Here is a 20,382-nt window from a genome sequence, read left to right on the forward strand (position 1 = left end):
CAAGAGGTATTAGATGTTTTCCTTCTGATTGCACAGGTAGTACACAGTTGCTATGGGTATTAAAGTCTGCTTCATATGTTTTTTATGTGTTCTAGCAGCTTTTATTCTTTTCAAGAGCAGTATTCTACATAGTCTGGTGTCAGTTGTAAAATTTCTTATTGGTGTCATGATTTCTTCTTACTACATGCTACACAGCATTCTTTTCACAAATTCAAATTTTACTTAATGCTATTTTGAGAAGCACAATCAGGAGTCAAGAGCTGCAATTATGTGCTAGTTTTGATTTATAGCTTTCTTTCAGCATACAAGAGAAGAATAACAATGGTGGAACTCACACAATTTCAATGTAAACCCCAAACATGAACAAGTAGAGTATTTCATTGTAGTGACCTCTAATTTGTAAATTATAACAGTTAAAATAATTTTAAATAGGAGAGTATGGCAGGAGTCCTGAAGAGATAAAATTCATAGATGCTACATTTCTTTGGAAGATATTTTACAGATTCTGGCAAGATCCTGTGTAGTACTGTTCTGCTGAGGAATAGCCTGCTGAGCTGCTAATGGTAATAATGTGAGATGTTTGACAACAGAGGACTGGAGTTAAGTCAAGAGTGGTTTTGACCTGCCCATTGAATGGAGTTAGCTAGTGTATTTTTATGTTTCTTTTTCTAAACTTCTAAATTAATGTGATTTTTATAAAAATCATTTGATTCTCTTCTTGGAGCCAGATATTGAATTCAAAAAAGGTGGTTAGACTTACTCTTGATAATTTTGCAAACCTACTTTTCTTCATTGCTGATTTTGGGATTTGCCTTATATTATTTCCTTTGGAATAATGATATGTGTATCAACGTTTATCTTGATTTTGAAACAGTTTAGGAGAACCATACTTCAAGTGTGTTATTTAAAACACATTGCCTCTTGTTTTCAGTCCTTACTGGTACCTTGATTAATTTTTACTACATACAATATATCATCCTTCCAAAGCTGATTTCAAATTTAAATTTTATTTAATGGCATTTTGGTATTAATGCTATTTGATTTCTTATGGATAAGAATGGTCAACCTCATAATGAGGGAAACCTTTGAAGTTGGACTTTTTGAATCCTTAATTTTCTTCACCATGATATTATTATGAATTTCAGAAATTAAAACTTTTTTTTTTTGGTGGGGGTCTGAATTTCAGCCAGAAATACAGTCTTCCTGTTCCAACCTTCCAATGCCTGTGTTTATAGGTTTCAGGTCCTGACAGTGTGTCAGGCCATTATGTTTAAAATGGAGGTAGGCCAGCCATAAAGGGACTTTTAAAGGTGTTCACCCACACATGTTTCAGAGATTTAATAACAAATACATAGTAGAGCTCTATAAAAAGTTTTATTATTTTATATATTCAGATAGTTTTTTGGATGCTGTATCCCTAGGCCTTTTGACTTTTGCCTTTTATAATACTAATAGCCTATCCTAAAGATTATCATTTCTGATTTATACTCTGCCTAGTAAACTATATCTGTGCTTATCATGCTAACAAAAAGTATGCTATGTGTGTATTCCAACCAACATTTACTGAACACCTGTTTATACCAAGAACTGTGCAAAATTGCACAAATGTTTTCACCTGAGTCATCTCTTTGATGACTCTCTGGTGCTGCCCCCAGCCCTCCCCCAAACATGGCCAATGAGATAATGAGAATAGCATGAGATAGGGACAGTTAACTGATCCTCAGAATTATAAATCAGCGACATATCCAGGACCATATGGCTAATGAGGCGCCGGGCAGAGATTGCATCTTGAAGTCTTCTGACACCATGCCCTGTGCTTGATTAATGTAGGATTCTAAACAAGATTCTGTTCCAAACTGCTGATTTTACAGGTGAAGAAATGAGGTCTTGAAATGGTGAGAAATTGCCTGAAGTGCTAATGTTAATTATTCTTTCCTTTCTGAACTACTATGCTTTCTCCTAGCACATCCAAGTATTTTTAGAAGTAAAAATAGACCTACTCCCTCATATATCTTCACTGTATCATACTGCCTTCCTAACGAACTCATCATTTCCACTAAATGGGAATGATTTCGACTCCTAATCCACTACCCTCCCCATCCTGCCTCTTCCCTGAGGTCCAGATCTCTTTCTCTAGCTATTCCTGAAATCTCTCCTGAGTGTGTCCGGAGAAAAAAACTTAAAATGCAAGGTGTATAAAAACTGAAATTGTTAACATCTTCCATAAAATTTCTCACTCCTCTTAAAATGCTGAGATTTCTAGGCATTCCCTTTTTAGAATAATTATCTGATATTTCTCTTAGCTCTGACTGCATTACCTCCTTCACTTCATTGAACTTAGAGTCTATAAGCTTTTAATTCCAGAATTTTCAGTTTTGAGCTCTCCCCTGAGTTTAGGATCCATTTGTTTCAGAAGCTTGCTTGATATACCTCTCTGGGTATACTACATGTTTCTCAAATACAATAAGTTCTATTCAAAACTTTGTATTCCCAGCCATTTCCAACAGTATCCTATTTTTGCATTATTGATATTGATTAAAAATTTTACTATGTATTCAGGCTCTGAAGCTAAAATATGTGTCATTTTTTATCTTCCCTAATTTCAGTCCTCACATTGTCACAGTATAACAAGATTGTCTAAAATGCCACTCAAATTTGGCTTCTTATTTTTGTTCTTAGTTCCGTTGCCTCCATTGAAGCAGTGTCTTAATCTCCAACCAGTGTCTTTCTACTCTAGTCAAGTCACTTTCACAGTAATATAAAGAGCATTTATTGGGTTACTGGAACGTTTCAGGAACTAACCTGCTAAGGTGAAAAGCAGAAAACAAAACAAAACAAAAAAAGATCCAACCCTTGAATTAGGATGGTTTGTATTATTGTAGGTAAATTTCCATGACTTTTCCCACTTTTATTTATATTTATCTCCTTCTCTTTCTATCCCTACCACCTTTCCTTTTCTTTATGATACAGACTCAATACAAGTAATTTGAATTGAGTAACTTTTATTGATAGCTGTCATGTACAGTGTTTTCATTTATTGATGAGACTCACTCAAATCTCATTCTCAGTTTTTTCAAATACGAAGATATGAAATGTCAATATTACTGAAGGCATTCTTGAACCACTTAAAATGTGTGATGCCTAGTTTTGGGTTAGTTGAATGAGATTTTAGAAAATCATAAGAAGGCCTGGAGGTAAACTAAATGATGATAAAATATGAAAAAGCATTTCCATTTGTTTGGGCAGAATACATGTTAAATTCGATTATGTTCTTGGAGTACATATAAATTAAACCTCTTCCTAAAATAGGTTTTTAAACAAAATTATTTCCTTAACATTCTGAAGGTATTTTAAAGTGAATTTTTAGTGTGCTAGAAAATATTTTATAGCTTTTTGGAAAAGTGGTTGTCAGACCTAATTTAGTACTTTTCTGTCGCCGATAGGTACACACTGGTGGATATTTTGCGTGCCATCTTACTTTCTTTAGAAGCCATGATTGAAGATCCTGAGCTTCAAGTGAATGGGTTTGTTTTGATCATAGACTGGAGTAACTTCACTTTCAAGCAAGCCTCTAAACTCACACCAAGTATGCTGCGATTAGCTATTGAAGGCCTGCAGGTAGGATATGGAAATTACCTACTTCCTTGGTCTCTTATGTTTGACTTCTCTTGTCTAATGTGTTAGAATGAAAAAATGTCTTACTTACAGAATAACAAAAACAAAAAAAATTTGTAGTTGTTGAGCACAAACATTAAAATACTAACTGAAGAAAGGATTATAGAAGAAACACTGAAGGAAGAGAGTTTGTGACACTAGTACAGTGCTCCCTGTCTAAACATAAATACAGGTAATGAGCTGAGATTTTTAATCTGAAAATCAGAACAAGCAACATTTTTTAGATTGTAATGATTAGCTATTTAGGCTTGTTTTTGTTTCTTTTTTCTGTGCCTATTAATTAGCTAAATATTTTCTTCATTATTTCATTTAACCTGGTGAATTTGGGATATGATCAGCAATATGTTCAACTGTTGGAAAGTCAATCAATATGTTTTTTGGTCTCTAAGATGCAAAGATCATCTCTCTGAAATTTTCTTTAGACTTCATTGGGTTTTTTTTGTGAGTGGGAGGGGCTGTCACATGGAATTTATATAGGAATAGTGCTTCTTCCAGTGAGTAATGTTTAACTACTTGGGAATTAGAAGATGGGAAACATATTATTATTTAGTGGTCTGTCATAAACCTGCTATTGTCAAGTTGCTTTTAACTTCCAGGGTGTCCTTCTATTCTCTCTCTTTGCTTTATGCTACTTTGTGTACAATACTTATGGAATTGATTTTAAACTTCTAAAAATATTCGCAAGTTAGTCCTTGAGTGATGTAATTCATTAGACTGGGGCATCAATGTTGAGTAAGCCCAAGTCATCTAGATTTTTACTCATTAGTAATTTCTGACTGCATCTATACACACCTAAATTGATAACTGCTGACCTCTTAAAAGTGGGCAACTTTTCCAGGTGCTGGAAATCTTCGATTTCTGCCTCTGGACTGAATAAGACACACTGATGTTTCTTCTCCATATAGGTTTTTCCTGATGTAGGCTTCCTGACTTGCTCTTGGTGAGACAGCCTTGCTCCTCTCTTATCTTAAACAATGCTTTTTAAAAACCTCCACAGGGACAGTTAATACATGATGGTAGACAGCATAAGATAATGCATGTTTGGAAATGTGTATATCATATAGAATCAGTCCTAACTCTGCCCTTTTTCCAGCAATGTATACGGTGTTCTTCAGTTTGTGAACAAGATTGGTTACCACCCACTATGTTACCTAACACAGAATGGTAACCTAGCCTTTTATAATTGTTATCGCTATTTAACCTGTGTCTTCTCTTTGCACTAGAGCTAGGCTAGGCCTTCAGCTCCTGAAGGACTGGAGAACTCATATTTTTTTTTCCCAAGAAATTAAAAAAAAAAAACACTTCAAGAATAGACTCTTGCTATTTTCCAACCTACTTTATGGAGTTTTTTTAATAATACTGTGATAAGTCATTGCAGGAGAACAAACTGACAATTTGGAGATGTTTGGGAGCTTCCTTGTTAGCTGTAACTACTATCAGAAGTTCTTTAAGTGCTACCTGTGAACACCAAGGAACTACACTCAGATGAAACCTCTGTGCTTATGTCTAGTGAAGGAAATAATCCCATTCTCTGCATGGACCTGTAATGGCTGCACATTTGGAGCTGCCTTCTCTCTGTTCCCCACAAATATCTCAGCCCCTTTCTCCTTTTTCCCAGAACACAAGACAGAGTAAGAAGGGTTGATTCCTCCTAATTTCCAATTAAGAAGCCACTTAAGAGAAAAAAGCTCTTCCTGGGAATAGATTTGATGTGTTACTAACCTTTAAACTCTTTTATTTTAAGTTCAAATTGACTTTTTAATGCTATATAATTACATCTATACCTATGTCTGTGTCTGTATCTGTGTCTCTGTCTACTATATGTATATCTAAAAACAATGGTAATTCTGAATACGAATATAGGATTGCTAGAAATGTTCCGTTGTGACATGCATGATCTCATATTTGGTCTCGTACTGAAGTAACACTTTCTGACTTTTTAAATCAAGTCACTGTTTTACTTTGCATTTGCTATGTGACAAATATTGTGTACCACTATATGTTTCATTCAGAATATGAATAAACATTTTTTTCAATATCAACATAAGACCACAAAATGTTTGAAGTAAAGATACATACAGAGTTTTAGGTTGCTAAACACAGCCACCACCATGCCAAGACAATCAACACCACAACAGTAATAAACCTCTTCCAGTTAGTCAGTAAAATGAAGAAATGAGAAGATTTTAAATAAGTCAATTAGAACTTATGCCATAATTCTGCTATCATGTCACCTTTATTTAGAAAAACATAAAAAATATTATAGGGGATTGAACCAAAAATAAGAAAGGCTATCAATCTAGCAGCCAGAGAGGAAACTTACATGCATTATGAATGGGATGTAACTCTGTTTTGAGGATTCCTTGTCTCTTTTTCTCTTGAGTTGGCTGTAACCTATCAATCCACATCATAAACCTACTTTTTTTTCTGCATTTTATTTTATTTTATTTTTTTATTTTGTTATTATTATACTTTAAGTTTTAGGGTACATGTGCACAACGTGCAGGTTAGTTACATATGTGTACATGTGCCATGTTGGTGTGCTGCACCCATTAACTCGTCATTTAGCATTAGGTATATCTCCTAATGCTATCCCTCCCTCCTCCCCCCACCCCACAACAGGCTGCAGTATGTGATGTTCCCCTTCCTGTGTCCATGTGTTCTCATTGTTCAATTCCCACCTATGAGTGAGAACATGCAATGTTTGGTTTTTTATCCTTGTGATAGTTTGCTGAGAATAATGGTTTCCAGTTTTCATCCATGTCCCTACAAAGGACATGAACTCATCATTTTTTATGGCTGCATAGTATTCCATGGTGTATATGTGCCACATTTTCTTAATCCAGTCTATCGTTGTTGGACATTTAGGTTGGTTCCAAGTCTTTGCTATTGTGAATATTGCCGCTATAAACATACGTGTGCATGTGTCTTTATAGCAGCATGATTTAAAATCCTTTGGGTATATACCCAGTAATGGGATGGCTGGGTCAAATGGTATTTCTAGTTCAAGATCCCTGAGGAATCGCCACACTGACTTCCACAATGGTTGAACTAGTTTACAGTCCCACCAACAGTGTAAAAGTGTTCCTATTTCTCCACACCCTCTCCAGCACCTGTTGTTTCCTGACTTTTTTTTTCTTAAGCAAGAGTATTTAAAGTGACCTGGCTAGATATAGCACCATATACCTTGTATAAAGATACATGAACCATTATTATATATATTCATACATGAATATAGTATAAGATCAATTAAGGGACAATGTAGGAGGGTAGAAATAGAAAAGCTTCTAAAGGCAGACAGAATAGGATTTGGATGGCAACCCTGCCATGCATCAAATACTTGGGCACTTGTTTGAATCTCAGTCTATTCATTTATACCAATTTTCAAGTGTTATTATATTAGAAATGATATGTCTTCTACCTGGCAGGTAATATCAATGATTAAAGTAATTGATGTGGATCAGCTCATTTTTCAGGTGCCATATTTTTCTGGAGGTGCGCTGCCTTTCTCACAAGTCAGTGACTACGTAAACTGTGATGAATTAAAGTTGAATGACCTTGGGAATCTGAATAATACCATAGTATTCTTTTGGTGCTCAGACTTTAGATACACAGACTGCAGTCTTTTCTACAATTTTTCTGTAGTTAAATAGCATCTAGATATTTTTATGTTGGGTGTCAAATAAAATACATTTTCATGTTAGAAGCAAAGAATGAGATTGTTTCACCTGGTGAAATTTCACCTTTGTTTCTTTTGGAAGAAGCTCTAGGCATAGCTGGAAAGGTGAGGATTGTGGAGATATCCTTGGCTTTGAAAGTTGAGTGAAAGTTTGCTAAGTGGACAAAAACAGGTAGGACATACTGATCAGAGCAACATTGGGGAAGTACTCTGAACAAACATGCAGCTATAGGGGGCTGAAAACACAGGATGAATCTGTATTAACATGGCTAGAATGGGAAATGAATTGAGGAAAATAACCAGAGATGAGGCTGGAAGGGCAGGCTGAACCCTGGCTCTATGGCATAAAAGACTGCATACTATATGGTGTGGCTTGTGCTCTCCAAATATAGGGAGGTTTGGGACAGGAAAGCATCCTAATCACTTCTCTGATTTGGAAACATCCTTTGGATAAATGAACTGACTTAGATCAAAGGAAAGAGAAGTTAGATCTGGAGAACCCCATACCACCTTTGAAATAATTATAATAGTCTCATTTTTATAGGATAGGAAGTGAAACTTTGAGGAGTTTAAGATGCTTAATCAAGTTTTCTCAGCTGACCTCAAGGCTTGAGTCCTGGTTGTCTGACTCCAGAGGCCAATGTCTTTCATGAATCTTGTTTCTATTGTTTCCAGGCCTGTCTCTAAGAAACAGTAGGTAGGCTCAGATCAAAGTAACTTCTCCCACCAATACTCAAATTCTCACATATTAATATAGGTAAAATTTATTTATTGGAATAGACGTGCAATTCTAACTAAAGATGTCACAAATGGCTGGCCTGTGGCTTTGGACTTTTTTGACACCGCATGGCAGAACCATGTTCTTTTCCCAGTGAGCCATCTCTTTAAGTGACTATTAGCCTCCCAGTTCTCTAGGATAAAGCATGAAGGCCAAGGGGAAGCCACTTTGCTGATCACCAAAGATAACTTTTATTAATATAACAACAAAGTGATAAGCCATTCATAATATTGGTCCAAGGTAAGTTTATATGCTTTCTCTGTGCAAAAATCTTCAAATGTTTTCAAATATGAAAGACAGCAACCATTTTTACCAACAAAATGTATTTCCTTGATAGGTAAGGCACAACATCAGACTTTTTTTTTTTTTTGTGGAAAGGGAGTATTCAGGGTGGCAAACAGAAAAAAAAAAGAAAAAATTAGAAAGTATTCGGCTTTGATAGAAAAGAAAAAGAAAAAATTGTCTTCCTACTTACAAGAAGTTAACTGATTAGGGTAGTCATAGAAACAGGAAGTTTCTTAGAAAATCAATACAAGATTGAGTGAATGTAACTGGTCGGCTAAGATATCTGCCTAGAAAGCCAACTAAAACACAAACTGTTTAGAAATACCTACAACCTCTTAGACTCTGAATTTACAGTAAAATTACGTGCTTTTTTTGGGGAGGAGGGGGAGGGTTACTGTGTTTTTTTAATAAAATATCTCTAAAACTCTTTATTAATGAGAAACTCGGACTTTTTTATAAATCCAGAATCTCCCAATGTATAGATGATTTTTAGCTTATCCTAGCCCTACCCTGCTGCCCTTGAGACATATTTATCTGTTTTTCTCCCTTGCCTCTGCCCTACTGGGTCTCTGTGCTTTTGCCTTCACAATTTCACAGAACTCCCCAAACTCCATCTGCCAATAAGTACATAATGTAGTCAAGGCATGGCTTGCTGGCAAGGGGTTTGGCTGTAACAAGGGATTGAATAGCTCTTTGAATTGCTACGTAAGACTCAGATGTATGGCCATCACAAAATGCCTAAAATAGTGCCAGATAGCGTAAGAGCCCTTAATAAGTAGGACTTGTGACAGAATAAAGAATATGTAATCAATTCACTGGTCCTTTCATTTGACTCAAGGGCCCAGTGTTACCAGTGGCCACCAATCTGCTAGCTCTGAGAGCTGTGATCATTCATGTGGAAGGCAAAAAGTGCTGCTGCTACACATTCTGGCTCTAAGCGTTTGGAAGCCCAGTCCTACCTAGGGAATCTTGCCAAAAATGCAGGACATGCTAATGACTTGGAACATCACTGTCCAAGGCTGGGGCGTGAGGAGCTCTCTTAGCTTCACTATAGCATTTGCTTTTTCAGTCCTTCAAGTCCTACCTATTTGTAATTTCTAACAGCTTTGAAATTGCATGTGTGTATGTGTGTGTGTGTGTGTGTGTAAGATGGTTAAGGGAGAGTGTAGAAAAGAACTTAGTGAGATATTGACTAAATTAGGAATTCATAATAAAACAAAAGGAGTCTGTGTTTTACAACAGTGTTCTTTGCAGTGGTTGTTAAGCTGCCAATGGTTTTCAGGCTTAGAATGCTTTAGACAATAGCAGAAACCTCTTGTTTACGAGCTACATTTTAAGCTTAAGGCAGCATTATGATACATTGATGGGAGGGGGCTGAAGCAATGCCTATCTTTTTGAAAGTAAACACACAGACTCGTGAACTGTATTCATTCAGGCAGCCTGGAGATGGGAACGTTTATTTCTACATTTTATATGCAGAGGCATTACCACATTGAGAAACAGTGACAAGGGTAGTGTGTAAAAAAAGTGACATTTTGTTCGTCACATGCATAGCTGACTGAGCTAAGTGTGCTTCTTCTTAGTTGTTACTTAACCTAGAACAAAATGAATGAAAACCCTAAAGTTGCTTTATTTCATGGTGTGAGAATGTAGTTTGGCTGAGAGGTTTAGTTCTCAGAAGTAGGACGTTGTAAGTCTTTCTTAAAAGCTGACAATAGGTAACAGCTATATATAATATTCAGTTCAGCAAGCAGGCTAAGGATTATATAATCTTTGATAAGGGACTAGGTTAATTCTGTACATATGCCTATGTATGTACATATAATTGATGTATTTTTCTTGTGTTAAAATTGCTGTTCATTTCTTTTGATTTTGAAATCTGTTAAAAGTGTCTAGTTGTAGGAAGCAGGTGTCAACCTTGACAAAAAGTAAAATAGAGAAATGAGTGCTCTAGGGTTATTTAACATTTACTGAATTAAAGAGAATTACTAATTATTAATAAAATTTAATACTTCTACACCTTCAACTACTGACAATGTGACTTGTTATCATTTTGCTTCAAATAATAGAACAACTGAAGTAACACAAGGGAAAGAAGAAAATAACACTTTTTGGTCTGAGTCATTGAGCTAATGACAAATGGATAAAAAGTAATTATCTATAATGAAAAACTGAACAAAGCATATGAACTACTCTGGATTTCATTTTATTGGCTATGTTTAGACATGTCCTGAACTAGAGAACAAAAAAGATGAGTGAATGCAGGCCCTCTCTTATTCTTTTCAGCAGCAATGTAAATCCATCTTGATGTGTTCTTCTTTCCCAGCAAAACCTCGTTTTTTTCTCTCTTCAGATCAAAACTCCAAAATGTGAACATCAATTTATCCTTTTAAAACACTAGGACTCAATGGCATCGGTTTTTTCTGTAGATACTGATGAAATTGACATGCTTGTCTTTTAAATGTCTATTCATTTCATTTTTATAAATTTTATCTCATGAACACTTAATTAAAATCTTTCAAGTATCAATTTAAAGGGTTAGTTTTGTTTTCTTATATTTAAAAATTCTGGTACTATATTGCCAGAATCTTAGAAGTGAGTGATTCTCTCTTATCCATGAATAATACTCTTGTTCTATTCTCTTAATATTGTTCTGAAAACTAAAATACTCTTTTTTCTTTATATTCTGAATAGCTTTTTTTTTTTTTTTTTTTTAAAGTGGGCTTGATTTTCTTCTCTTCTGCATTTGGAGAAGCCACAGTAAACTCACAAGAGAAATGCCTCCTTGGATTCATCCTGGGATACCATTTGATGTGCAATTAATAACAGTGTGTTTCTATGACCTAAAGTCAACTACATTTTGAAAGTCTTCAATTTGAGTTTTAAAACATGGATGAGTATAAGGTCATTACTTAATTTAATGATAGCTGCTGTAACAAACAAACCAAAATGTGTACATTGACTCAACCATCTCTCACATGAAGTCTAAGTGATGGTGCTGCTCCTTTTGATTCAGTGGCCCGTATTCCTTCCACCTTCTTGTGCTGCTGTCTTCTCCATATGGTTTCCAAGCCCACTTTGCTTAATTTTATTCCTTTTCCCTGTAGGGTAAAAAGCAGGGAGAATCACATGCAATAGATTCCTATGGGTCACATCTGGATGTGTTGCACATCATTGCCTTTTGCATTCCACTGGCTAGAACTCAGACAACGGACAATCATTATGACAGGGGAGGCTGAGAAATTGAATATAACTTGGTCTTAGGACGAGGAGGAATGGGTGGGCACCTGTACTCTCTTTCACAATGCTGACCCTCTAAAATAATTTTGATGATTCTTCAGTCGGCACTGTAAGGGGTGTTTTGCTTATGTTCTGTGAAAGGAAGAGTTGATAATCAGGCAGTGTTTTGAGGAACTTTAATTCCTACATTCAAGGACAAAGGAATAAATATATCACCCCTACAATTCATTCTATGTACTGACTGTTCTCTGTACCTGACTAGGTTTGCATAGGTTAAGGGGCAGGCGATTTCTATTTTTTTGTATCAGTATAGCTATATCTCTATAACAAATGCAATACACCTGTGATTCTATCAATTCTACTCTCCACAAATTTCCCTGGCTCCTGTGATGAGTATTTCCAAACATCCTGAATTTAAAAAGAAAAAAAAGGTAAATTATTCCTGTAAATTCTGAAGACTATCTCCAGGACAGCTGCATTAGTCTGGGTTCTCCAAAGAAATAGAACAAATATATAAGGTGATTTATTATATAAGACGTTGGCTTATGCAGTTATGGAGGCTGAGAAGTCCCAGAATATGCACTCACCAAGCTTGAGACCTTGCAGGGCTGATGGTATAGGTCCAGTTCAAGTCCAAAGGTCTGAGAACCAAAAGAGCCTATGGTATAAGTTATAGTCCAAGTTCAAGTTCAAAGGCAGGAGATGATCAGTGTTCCAGCTCAAAGACAGATAATTAGAGTGAGACTCTTACTCTGCCTTTTTTTTTCTATTCAGACTTTTGACAGATTGGATGAGGCCTCTCCCCACTGGGGAGGGCAGTCTGCTTTACTCAGTCTATCCATTCAAATGTTAACCCTATCCCAAACACCCTCACAGACACCCAGAATAATGTTTAACCAAATACCTGAGCACCCCTTGGTCTAGTCAAATTGATACAATAAATTATCACAATAGCTACATAGGTTGAATATTCCTTTATCCAAAATACTTGGGATCAGAAGTACTTTGGATTTCTGTATTTCTCAGAGTTTGCATTATACTTATCAGTAGAGTATCCCAGATCTTAAAACCCAAGATCTGAAATGTTTCGACAAGCATTTCCTTTGAATGCCATATCAGTGCTCAAAAAGTTTTGAATATTGGAGCACTTCAGATTTTGAATTTTCAGATTTGGGATGGTCAAACTGTAGCAATATAGCTGTTGCTTTGCCTTGAAGTTAGAAATCATCCAAATTTGGGATTCAGTTGTCATACAATGAGAATAAGACATTTTTAAAAATGAGGTGGCCTAACAAGAAACTTTCAGAAATGAATACTAGCTGCTACAATACTGAGAGAGTTTCACGATAAAGTCTTGTTATATGTGTGGACTTAGAGAATAGAATCACTGTTAAGCTTCAGCATGTAAATAGGATTCACCATATTATCAAGATTTATCAAGTACTTTACAAACTGGTTGGAGGTTTACTTACTGTTTAGCCACATACTGAAAACATGCAGAAGTCAATACAATTTTAATCAGTATAGAAATTAATAAATAAAATTTAAAAATACATTATCATTACTTAGTCTATCAATTATATTATATACTTCAAATAATCAACTTTCCTCTTGGGAATATTCTAGAAGCTCTTTATGTTATAATTTTTCCCTCTTTTTATTAGTCCTATATTAGAGCTGTCATCCTAGAAATTTAAAAAATTTCACTTTTGTGTCATCTTAGCTCTTGCTCGAATTTCATTGCTGCAAATCTTAGAACTCTTTTCTCTCTCTTTCTTTTGTTTCGTTAGACTCAATCTTAAGGGCTTTTGTCATTGTTCACTTATCTGAAAGAGTATGGGGGGGGTAAAATTGCAGAATATTTGCATTCTCTAAAATGTTTATTTTGTTTTCACATCTGTTTGACAGTTTTACTAGATATACAAATATGACTTCAAAATAACTTTTTTCTTAGTACTCTGAAATTATTACCTTATAGTTGTTAGGCATCCATTATTTCTGATGAGAACTTTGAAATTATTATCTTATAGTTGTTAGGTATCCATTATTTCTGATGAGAACCTTGACTTCAAACAAGTTCTTATTACTTTGTAGGTAGCTGAAATCTCTCTGTAAAAGATTTTAATACCTTTTTTGTTATGTTTGGCATTTAAGCACGCAACTGGGAGGGGATCTTTTTATGTGTCCACCAGACACTTAATATATGCTTCAGTTAAAAAAAAATTATTATTTTTTCCTCTGACTTTTTTTGGTGTTTCTATAGCATGGATTTTGTATTTGTGTTCTTAGTCCTCTGTATATAATAACATTTCTGTTTTGTAATTACATATATATGATAAATGTTTTATTTTTATTTTGAGACCATTGTATTATAGATTTATATGCAGTTGTAAGTAATAATGCAAAGAGATCCCATATATGTCTTTCCCAATGGTAACATCTTCTAAAACGATTGTATAATATCACAACCAGGAAATTGGCATTGGTACAGCAGGAATGAAGGACCTGGTTGCCTACGCAGCCTTCTCTGGCATCACTCAGATGGGGATGAGATGCCTTATTACAGCTTGGTGAGGGTGTAACTCTAGGCTCCCCTCTCAGCCTTTGCTGGTATGGGTGAGGATGAGGCCATATTTTTTTTTCCTGATATTTGGCTAGAATAGTACAGTTATTACCTAAAATTGTTGCTAGTATGTATCTTTCCTGGTTCTTTGGTTAGTGAGAACAAGCTTTTCTTATGGCTTTTAGTCTTTGTGTGCCCATAGGATTTTCCAGTTTCTTTAGCTTTAAATTTGGGATCTATGAGGCAAAATCAAACTAAGGAAGCTTACCACTGTGTCATTCTTTGGGTATCAAGGCCCCTAGCTGGTATACCTTATTCTCCTTACCTTTCAGAGTATTCTTATGTTTATTTTATATATAATGTTTAGGCATTTTAGTTATACTTAATGGGAGGAATGGGGAAAATTATTACCATCCCATCTTTACGGAAGCAGAAGTTAGAGCCACATGTACATTTTATCTTCTAAAATTTTATCAAACTGTCTGATTTACTAATGTTAGTCTGCCTCATTTGGTTTCTAGTAGTGTTGAAAATTCATCATAGTTTGTACTGTCTGCTGTCATTTAAACTTGAGGAGGGAGGTAAGGAAAGTGTGCTTATTCAGTCTGCCATGTTGACTTGGAAGCTCCTTAATGCCTTAAAGCCAGTGATTAGTTTATGATTACAAGATGATAAAAATGAAGGTCATTAGCCACCATTTTTACCTTAGCATAATGGTGGTAGGAGATAAATTATTCTTTTTCTATATGGTAATTGTTGTATGGTGATGATGATAATGATGATGATAAAGATGATACTCTTCAATCTGGATCCCCAGAGAGGTCTTTTTTCCCCCCCGGGGTAAAATATGGAAGAAATTTATTTCCAAAATCAAAATTCTAATGGATGTACTTATAATTCTTGGCAAATAAATGCAACCAGCCTTGAACTAAGACTCTTAAGCTTAGAAAACCATGCTTATTTGTAGCTGGATAGTGATGCAAGCAGATTGGCAACTTTATCACTTGATTTCAAAAGACCTCAGGGAGATACATCTGGTCAGCCCATTATTTCTCTTAAGATGACTAAGGGAAAGCACATTCTGCCTCACATAGAACAATGATGGGTTTCTGCAGGACTGGACAACAAACTATATTTAATGATAACTGAGGCATGGTGTCTTAACATAAGGTGGATGATAAACATCAAAGCAGGTCCTATTAAATGCTAAATGTGGAGACATAATTTAGTTAGGGAAAGGGAAGTGAAAACACTCTTATGTAAATAACAGGAAACTGTGTTCCAGTTTTATAGATATTTAGAACTAGGAAGGACCTTAACTCAAAAAGAGTAACAGTAACTTAAACATTGTTTAGGAACCATCAGAGGAAGCCTAGATTGACTTCAGCAGCACCATGGAGAGCTCTCTGGAACTCAGTTGCTGTGGTGTGTCCTTTTCTCTGCAGTTCTGTTTCTCTCTAGCCATCAAGGCCTTTAAAGAAGGTCCCTCTCTTAGAATAACTTGAGGCTGCTGCAGAAGTAGGGTTTTCCTGCATTGTCTCTGAATCTCACAGTTTATGTGTTTGAGTTGCCAAGCTTCTCCCTACAGGAGTGCTTGTTTTTCATTATTCAGCTCTTGTTTTTAGAGTTGGTGGAATTATTTACTGGAAGCTTATGTGTTGGTATTAAGAATAGAATTATCCCCTCCCTTTTCTTTTCCCTTGGAGGCTTCCCATAAGGTTGTTTATAACCTAATTTACAAGCACAAAACATTCTTAAGTTATATACAATAAGAGAGAATTGATGTACTGTGATTTGAGTTTTATCATGAGGCCACATAAGGAAGAAAGAGATTTACTTTTTCTCATCCAAGAAAGCATCTAGGAAAATCATATTTTGATTATCTGCCTTCTTCATAAAGAGATTTTGGAGAACAATTACATAGGATATAGTCCAATCACAGTTTTCTCTTCTCTTGACAACTGCTAGGATAGGTTAGACTTTAGAATCAGGCATTCCTGGGCTTAAATCTTGCCCCTATCACGTCCAGATTTTAATTTTGGATAGAATACTTAACTGATCGAAGTCTTTGTTATCACATCAAAAATAGGGCTAATGCCTCTACCTGGTATTGTGATGATTATGTGAATTGACATACATGAAAGAAATTGGCATGGTACCCAGTCCTATAAGGTTAAAATCAGCCTTGGTCATTCATTTCTTTTTTATCCTGTGCTCAAGAAGAGAATGTAAGTAAACTTATGTAACAAGAAGATGAACCCTTCAGGCTGAAATATGTTTTTTATATAATGTAATTAATCAGCCAAACCTGGCACATCATACAAAACTCACCAACAGAAGTTTGATATGAAGAACATATACCATCCCCATTTTCTTAAAATAATATTCTTTTTAAAAAACCATAGGCAGTCATAGGCAGTTTTTCTCTTAGAAGTTTATGGCCACTGCCTCTGGCCTTCCATGTTGTAAGATAATGATTAAAAATGATTATCATAGGTATTAGCTCTTTACAACAAATGGAAATCACTGGTTTATTCCTAGGACACAAAACTTGAGATTTTCACTTTTGGGAATGTCACAAATATTTTCTACTGAAACCACATGAAGAGATTTGTATATACATGATTAATATACACATATCTCCTCACTGTTCTCAACTACATGAAGAGACCCTCAATGGTAACAAAAACACTCAATTCAGCTAACTCACCAGGTGGCAGCAAGGAGGGTCATGCCATTGGCTCTGGGTGGACTAAAGGCATATGGTAGAATTTTGATTATTAAAACTTCCACCTGACATGAAATAGGGTAGGATTCTCTCCAGAGACCATACCCTGGAGGGTTCAATATCTCAGGCATTTGAAAGATTCAGGATAAGTAGTCATCAAAAGGACTATGAGAAAGATATCTAATGTATTAGAGAAATACTTTCTTGAAAAATGGTGATAATAAGATTTGGAAATAATACTGGCCAGGTTGTGGCATTTTAACATCAGAAGTATGTTGGGTGCAATTATTGTAATGAGTTGTCACACTTGGAATGGCAGCATAGGGGACGCCTAGTACTCAGGAAGCTTTGGATATAATTATTAAGCCATGTGTTCCTAGGAGAAATATAAATGGGAAGACAATAAAGGTATTAAAATAGTCAACCAAAAGAAATTCAAAGGATGAGGGCAGCTATCCCAATATAAGCTTAGGATACCATGCCTACTTTCTTCACCTGAGCCAGTTCTCAGACTCCAAATCCATGAACTGAAGAAGAATATAGATCCCCATGAAGAAAGACCCTGCAATACCAAGGGTATAAAATTACTTCATCAGTTGTTTTCAAAGAGATTTACAGTCATTCACCTGGGTAACTAAACGCGGGAATAAGGGGGTTGCCCAGCTATTTAAAGTTCTGTTGGACACAGGAATTAAGCTGACATCAATATCCGGGGACCTGGAAAGCCGTTATTAAGCACGCCTTCCCCCCCACATTAGAGTGGGAGTGAATAGGTGCAAAAAAATGAATAAATGGAGTTTTAGCTGTGATCTGATTCACAGTTGGTGGACTGAATCCATAGCCCAGTTCTTGGCTCATTGTCATTGGTTGGGAAAAATGCATTGTAAGAAGGAAGTGCTTTGAGACCAGCAGCATCTGTGAGAGCTGTGATTTGTCTCACTATCCTGTTTTAAGTTCCTCTCCACAAGATAATATGAACATATATGAAGCAAGTGAATCTGAGTGGTATAAAGGGTGAACTGTAATGGATAGTGCGGTGTGCTGCCTAGATTCCCTTCCTTAGGACCAAGGCAGTTATACTCCCAGGTGCCAGGAATGTTCGCTGCTGATAGCTCAAGCTGAGTCCTTCTCCAAGAATTGCCCTTGCTTAAAGGGAGCTACTTTGCCAGACTTTATGTCCCCAGGGAACATAAGTAAACATAATGTGATAGGTTCAATGCACAAGTACAAATACTTTACCCATTTCCTCCATTATGGACAATTCTGAGAGACCACCTCAACTCCAGAGCTTTCTGTGGAGTTTCCTCTGTTGTAACTGCATCATAGTTGAATGTCTCCCTCTGCCTAGTTCCTTTCTCTTTCTTATGAGTTTTGCTCCTGAGATCACTCCCTGATAAAATTTCTGTAAGCAAATACTAGTCTTGGCATCTGTTACCTAGGAAATGCCACTTAAAACACATAGCACTATTTATGATATTTATTATAAATTTATAAATATATTGATAATTTTAATGCTGAAAATTGTGACCCACATAGTAGGCATATAGTAAGGAAATAGAGTGAGACAGATTTCTATGAAGGATGATCTTTCCATGTTAAGAGTGATATTTGCAAAGTGTAAAAATATGAACAATGATTATGCATAATATTAAGTGGAATATGTGCAATATAAACAAATGTAAAATATTGTCACTTTGATGTAAATAATACATTCAAAGACAGAAGAAAAGGCATTGGAAGGGACACAATGCTTATATGATACTAATAGGACTATGGTGAAATTATCTTTTTTATTTTCTGCATTTTACATATTTTGCTATTTGGAACATAATATTTTCACTCTAAAATCTTTATTTCAAAGAGACATGAGATATGGTAAAAAGTAAAGCAAATTATTTTGCAAATAAATATACAATGCATTATGTTAAAAAGGTTAGTCTCTATTTCAAAAATAATATTAGCATACTTTGATGAGCAAATTAATAGAATCAGGCAGTTGCAGCTGCTCATCTTAAGAAAATTATGCATTGTGAATACATATAGCTGTGGTGGGTCACATTTGGGGCCACAAAGGAAATTTATAGCAAGACCTGAGGAAGCAGAGTTAGTGAAAATGTAAATATGCCTTAGAGAAAAATATCAGACATCTTTTGAAAAGCATATTTTATGAAGTTATCAGATTCATATAAAATCCCAAATATTATGCTAATATTGTACCTGGCATGTACTGATCAGTTTTTGGTAGGGGAAAGGAAAGAAGTTGAATTCAGTCTGGTAGCCATCAATAAGCACCATTTAAAAATAGTTTTATGAAAATCTAGAATAAGATAGCCATGAATGAAGTTAAAACAAAAAAGGGGAAAAATTACATCATATGAAGACACTCACACTTTTAAACAATATGCATTGTTCTTGTCTGTTAGTTATATTCTTATGTTATTAAAATCAATTCAACAAATGGCAAAATAAGTTTTACAGGATTTTCTTGGGGTATGTGGAGAGATGTAGGTAGGGAAACAGCATGAGCTAAGGTACAGAGGCGAAAATGCATATATTGCATTATGGGTATCGTAATGAGTCTAGGCTGTCTGATGCGAAGAGTTGATCAAAGGAAGGCAAGCAAGATAAAGTAAAGAAGTCATCTGTTAGATAAGGGTCAAAATGTGATGCACTTTGAATTTAAACTCTATTTTTAAGATAAAGTAAAGAAGTCATCTGTTAGATAAGGGTCAAAATGTTATGCACTTTGAATTTAAACTCTATTTTATGAAGAATGGAGAATCAGTGACATCTTGAGTAGAGGAACAAATCATGAAAAACGGACAATAGAAAAATTAATGTGACACCATTCATTTGTTTATACTTTCACCCTATAAATACTCATAAAATGGGATAATTTTAAAGAGAAAAGTTCAAGGAGTAAGAAGTTTAGAGACTTTCATAGCAAACCAGCCCAGAGATGCTAAAAGTCCACATTAGTGCAGGCCAAGCGATAATTAAAAGGAAGGGGGAGATAGTTTTGTCTACGTCCTCTCCCATTCACATTTTTCTTCCATCCTCATTTAAATCTGTTTCATCTCACCTTGGTTACCTCAGAACATGAGGACATTGCCTTGCCTCTAGCCTGCCCCTGTTCAGTCTCTCCTGTGCATGGTGATTACAATTGTCTTCTGAAAGCATGATCTCTCTCACAGTCATTCTCTCTGGTCCACTGGTTTTCTCACCTTGTTTCTTCTGCATAGACTAGAAGTAAAGGCTCTGCAATACTATGTGTACCTGGAGCTCATCGGGCTTAACTTAAGTGAAATAAACCAGGAGTTTTGGCAAGACAACAGTTTGGGACTTAATTTAGAATGCTGCTTAAAGAGATTCTTTGAAAAAAAATTAAGTAAGTTGTTATGCATGTTAAAATCTCTTGTGGAAAGGATTTGCTT

At 35.5% G+C, this 20,382-nt stretch overlaps 1 protein-coding gene across 2 annotated transcripts in view; it reads left to right on the plus strand.

Annotated features, from left to right (window-relative positions):
• CLVS2 (clavesin 2) overlaps nucleotides 1-20,382 on the plus strand; it is a 77,460-nt gene that overhangs the window by 11,581 nt on the left and 45,497 nt on the right. For both annotated transcript variants that reach the window (XM_024357399.3, XM_527496.8), the window contains exon 3: nucleotides 3,444-3,618. In XM_024357399.3, coding sequence (XP_024213167.1) covers nucleotides 3,444-3,618 — 175 coding nt within the window. The remainder of the gene's footprint in view (nucleotides 1-3,443; nucleotides 3,619-20,382) is intronic.

Source organism: Pan troglodytes, chromosome 5 (genome assembly GCF_028858775.2).
Source record: "Pan troglodytes isolate AG18354 chromosome 5, NHGRI_mPanTro3-v2.0_pri, whole genome shotgun sequence".
Classification (NCBI taxonomy): Eukaryota; Metazoa; Chordata; class Mammalia; order Primates; family Hominidae; genus Pan; species Pan troglodytes.